Below are 5,105 nucleotides of genomic sequence, written 5' to 3'. Positions count from 1 at the left end.
GAGGCAAGCTTTTAGGAATTTTAGTTAGTGAGAGTAAACTTGTAATGCAAATCAGGATGTTTGACTAGGCCAAATTAAAACATAATTAAAATCTGGTCATTTTTATGATATTTATTTAAACTTTTTTTTTTTCTTTTACCCTGATCCAGTAGGATTTATTTTGTTAATTTTCTGAAAGTAGTGTTTATTTATCCCATCCATATGACTAATAAAAACTTAAGGCTGTGCTGCCATTCAACAAGACCTTGACAGGCTGGAGAGTTGGGCGGGAAGAAACTTAATGAAATTCAACAAGGGCAAGTGTAGAGTTTTGCAGCTGGGGAAGAACAATCCCATGTACCCGTACAGGTTAGGGGCTGAGCTGCTGGAGAGCAGTGTAGGGGAAAGGGACCTGGGGGTCCTGGTGGACAGGAGGATGACCACGAGCCAGCAATGTGCCCTTGTGGCCAAGAAGGCCAATGGCATCCTGGGGTGCATTAGAAAGGGTGTGGTTAGTAGGTCAAGAGAGGTTCTCCTCCCCCTCTATTCTGCATTGGTGAGGCCACATCTGGAGTATTGTGTCCAGTTCTGGGCCCCACAGTTCAAGAAGGATAGGGAACTGCTTGAAAGAGTCCAGCGCAGGGCCACAAAGATGATTAAGGGAGGGGAACATCTCCCTTATGAGATAAGGCTGAGGGAGCTGGGTCTCTTTAGTTTGGAGAAAAGGAGACTGAGGGGTGACCTCATCCATGTTTACAAGTATGTAAAGGGTGAGTGTCAGGACGATAGAGCCAAGCTTTTTTCAGTGATGACCAGTGATAGGACAAGGGGCAATGGATGCAAACTGGAGCATAGGAGGTTTAAGGTGAATATCAGATTTTTTTTTTTTACTGTGAGAGTGACAGAGCACTGGTACAGGCTGCCCAGAGAGGTTGTGGAGTCTCCTTCACTGGAGACATTCAAAACCCACCTGGATGCGTTCCTGTTTGATGTACTCTAGGTGACCCTGCTCTGGCAGGGGGGTTGGACTAGATGATCTTTCGAGGTCCCTTCCAACCCCTAGGATTCTGTGATTCTGTGAATATTTACCAAACTGAGAAACTAATGAGCAAAAATGAAAGTTTGAAGTCAGTTTCTTAAAACAGAGAAATTTCACCTTGGGAAAAAAAAAGTAAAGAAAGACAATATTGTCTATCTTTAATGATTAAAAGAGAACTAGAGAAAAGAACAAAATGAAATGAGAACCTCTTATCTCCTTCCTGGAGGGGTATACCTTTTCAATCTCAATAGCAGAAGTATTGTTTCATGTAGTCAGGTATATGTTATCAATATATAGAAAGCATATACATTTCCTGTTGCTAAGCCACAACATATTTGCATTTAACATTTTTTGCTTGTGTAAAATACCTATTAAGTTAATTTAAACAATAATTATTTGCAACTTTTAGTGTTAATAGATGTGATGAAGCATAGATATTTCACACATTCAGTCATATGTAGATCTCAGATCTGATCCACATCATATAAAAATGAGTAGGACTTTTTATTATTTTAGCAGATTAAGATGGAAGACAAAGCTGTCAGCAGAGAAGACTACAGAGAGATACATTATCTGCATTTACTAAGGAAAATGGAGAATACAAAACCAACAAAAACACAGTCCAGCATTTGGATAACAGAATCTTTGGAATTTTAGGCCTTAATTTTATTAGATATTTTTTAATCAATGGCAAGGCAGTCTTGTTGCCTTTCGGAGAAAGGCGTGACGACCTGGTTCAAGAACGGCACGGCGGCCAACCCCAGGCCGCTCGGTCCATCAGCTCACAGACACCAATGTGGTGGATGGCAAATGGCGTTTATTAGTGTTTACTGCGGTGTTATATGAGTTAGGTCTGTGGTGTCACTTCCATCTGCTTACATCGTGAACTAAGTGCTATTGGCTATTAGGAGAGGGGCCTTATCTTTCCGTATAGTGCGAAATCTTCCGGCCGCCGGACCCTAACTACCCACATTTCCCCCCTCCCTATGCACAGTTAAAATTGGTTAAAATGTGACAGTCTTAAAAAAGGATATGTTAACAATCTTAAAAAATGTGTTACAAACCTGAATAGAAAACATAGTGCACGTTAGACAAGAGGTAGTTGAAAGTAATGAGGTATCTCTAGAAATAGCTACAGGAAATTCTGAAGAAAAACATTCTTAAAGCAGTTGTTGGCCTTCTATCAGCATGATGTCAACCTTCTCCAGCCGGCTCTTGACAAACGCCACAAGCCTATTCAGTATACAGGGTCCAAAGATCAAGGTTATCAGAATCATTGCGACTGGCCCTATCAAGGTGGATATCAGGGTGGTCAGCCAAGGTGAATAGTTAAACCAGGATGTAAACCAGCTTTCCTGCGCCTCTCGTTCCTTTTTCCGTTTTTCCAACCCCTCTCGCATTTTGGCCATCGTGTCCCTCACTATCCCGGTGTGGTCCGCGTATACACAACACTCTTCCCCTAGTGCAGCGCACACTCCCCCTTGCTGTAAAAACATTAGATCTAGTCCTCTCCGATTCTGCAGCACTACTTCAGATAGTGACCTGAGTGATTGTTCTAGCGCACTTATTGATTGTTCAATTCTAGCCAGGTCTTCATCCACTGCCATCCTCAAGGCACTGAATTCTTTATTCTGTTGGACCATGGATGCCACTCCTATGCCTACTCCTGCCCCTCCTATGATCATTAGGGTAGCTATTGTTAGTGCTGTAAAGGGTTCTTGCTTTGACAGATGATGTTGTGGGTTAATCAGAGACTCATAGACAGCGTCTTCGGGATGGTAAAAGACTTTAGGGACTATAGTTACCTGGACACAATATTCTGAGGATTCATCAAATTTGTCCAACGACAGACAAGGTGTAACTCCCGTGACAGAGCAAACCCACTTGGTATTGTCGGCCGGTACTAACCACTTTGCAGGGATTTTACCTTGTACTTTACTATCACACAGTTGTTCTTTGTTCTCAGGGACTTTACCTACACACACGCCGCTTCCCACCACCCGTGCTAGTGTGATCCCTTGCTTATCTGTCTCCCATATACACTGAGCTGGATTTGAACCATTCATTTGTAGGGGTTGGTTACTTACTGCTACAGCCTCATAAAAGGGTGGTTTTATTCTGTAGCACAGCCAACAATGCTCCGTGAGATTTGGATTAGTTTTGTTCAGCATTTAGTAGCTAGCTTGCATCATTTTCCAGAGCGACTCTCTATCAGGAATTTTAGTGGTGTGTGTCGTTACGGGAGCTTTTGTCAGTTTTTCCTGATTGTCTGTCTTTTTAGTCACATAGTTCTGATTAGGGATAGTCAGGGCTTTGCTGATAACTGCTTGGTTGGGGCCTACTGGCAGCAGATCATTCGGGACGACCTCCTTTTTTATGAGGATTAAGCCACCTCGGTCTGTCCCTGGCTCTGAGTACCTTACTCCCCAAACTTTTCCAAGTAACCAACTGTCCTCTTCGGGCTTGGTAACATTTAAGAAGAGGAACTGACCACTTTTATGCCACCATCCTCTCGGTGAGGTGCACCCATATGGACCCCACTGAACTTTTAGGTATCTGTCTTTACCACTACCCGATATCCAAAAAGGGGCTATGGTCTCACATCCCCAATAATTACAGAAGTACTGGCTAGGGGAGTTACAATACCCTTTCCCAGGGTTTGAGCTGGGACACATGTAAAATACTGTGTCTACCATACATCTGGCTTTCGGGACAAGCTGACAGAGAGGGGTACTAAAACTTGGCGCACCTGATGTTATTTGAGTTGCGATAACCTGCTGATCCTTGACTCGAAGGAGTGACCATTTAAATGGCTGGTGAGGGTGACCTAATGTTACCTGTCCTGTGGTGACAAGTTCTAAAATCAAGATCACACAAAGACGTCGTAGCACCCCGCCACAGGGGCCATGTCGCCGTTGTTTGGGTTCTGCCGGTGTGGAGCTCTCTGCTGCGGCCAGGATGCTTGTTGGCTTGTCATCCTCTGTTGGCACTGGGGTGTACGGGTCACAGGGGCGTCCAATAATCTGGTCCTGTGAACAGAAACTCAAGACACCATCTATGAGGGTGGGGATCATGGCAGAATTAAGCCCTTTATCCGCAATTGCTTTAACAATTGCTTGTATATCCTTAGGGTTTATTGGTGAGTGGACCCTCTGTCCCCTGTCCGTCACCTGGACCGGGAACGCTGGCGTGGCCGGTGGGACCCAATCGGCACACGCAATCTCTACTCTCTTCCAGTCGGTGACAGGGATGTTTTTCCCTCGCGGTCCCTTTTTATTTGGGATGAGAATGTTTTTGCTTTTGACTGTATATATTCCCATTTCCTCCTCCTCTTGAGTTTGAATCGGTAACCGGCCACTCATCCCGGCTGGTGTCTGATCCGAAGTCAGAGCTCGACTGACCAGCTACTTCTGGTTTCCAGTGCCTTTTTGTTGAGCTCCGGCCCTGCCCACTTCCCTTACGGGCGGGCCGTTCCCTCCCCCTTGGCTCGTCCCCCCCTCCTGGCTTGCTCCGCGCCTGGCTTGGCGGGGGATTTGCCCTACGAAGGCATTTTTTCAGATAGCGACTCCGGTTGGCTTTCTGCTCTTCGCTCCTGCTCCCATCCTCCTCTGCCTCGCTCATGGTCCCATCCTCCTCCGCCTCGCTCACACTCCCCTCACATTCTTTCACCTCCCCCCTCCTTCTGTGTGCACTTGCTGATACCAACTTTTACTCCCTTTTTCCACCACGGGCATCTTTACCTCGCCCCCCCCTTTTTTGCTCAGCGCCATTTTGGGGCGCATAGGCCGGCAGTTCAGCCCGAACCTCCTCAGACTCTGCTTTCTCCGCGGTGCCCCGAGCCTCCTCCGCCAACCTGCCCCAGAAGGATTGAGCTTGTTTCTGTCCCTCTGTAAGCGGGTCGGGGTCCGGAGACCGAGGGGACGCATCACCCTCCCTCAGCTCCGCCACCCTTAAACCCTCCCCAGACTCAGCAAAACCATCATCACTCAGGGGGTGCAAAGTCTGTGTGGCTGCCCCGACTCCCAACTTCGGGGTGGCCAGCAAACAGTTCTTTGCCGCCCTCCAGGTCTCCTGCTCCTGTATAGCC

At 46.5% G+C, this 5,105-nt stretch overlaps 1 protein-coding gene across 1 annotated transcript; it reads right to left on the bottom strand.

The window, feature by feature from the left end:
- Nucleotides 1–2,178: 2,178 nt before the first annotated feature.
- On the bottom strand, nucleotides 2,179–4,639 carry LOC127380463 (MLV-related proviral Env polyprotein-like). Its single transcript, XM_051609448.1, is given in 2 exon segments — nucleotides 2,179–4,287; nucleotides 4,370–4,639. Coding segments are annotated over 2 exon segments (2,379 nt in total).
- Between the last annotated feature and the right edge of the window lie 466 nt (nucleotides 4,640–5,105).

The sequence above is a fragment of the Apus apus genome, chromosome 1 (assembly GCF_020740795.1).
Source record: "Apus apus isolate bApuApu2 chromosome 1, bApuApu2.pri.cur, whole genome shotgun sequence".
NCBI lineage: Eukaryota > Metazoa > Chordata > Aves > Apodiformes > Apodidae > Apus > Apus apus.
The sequence above is the reverse complement of the archived record's forward strand: the minus strand, read 5'-3'. Positions and strand labels throughout refer to the sequence as shown.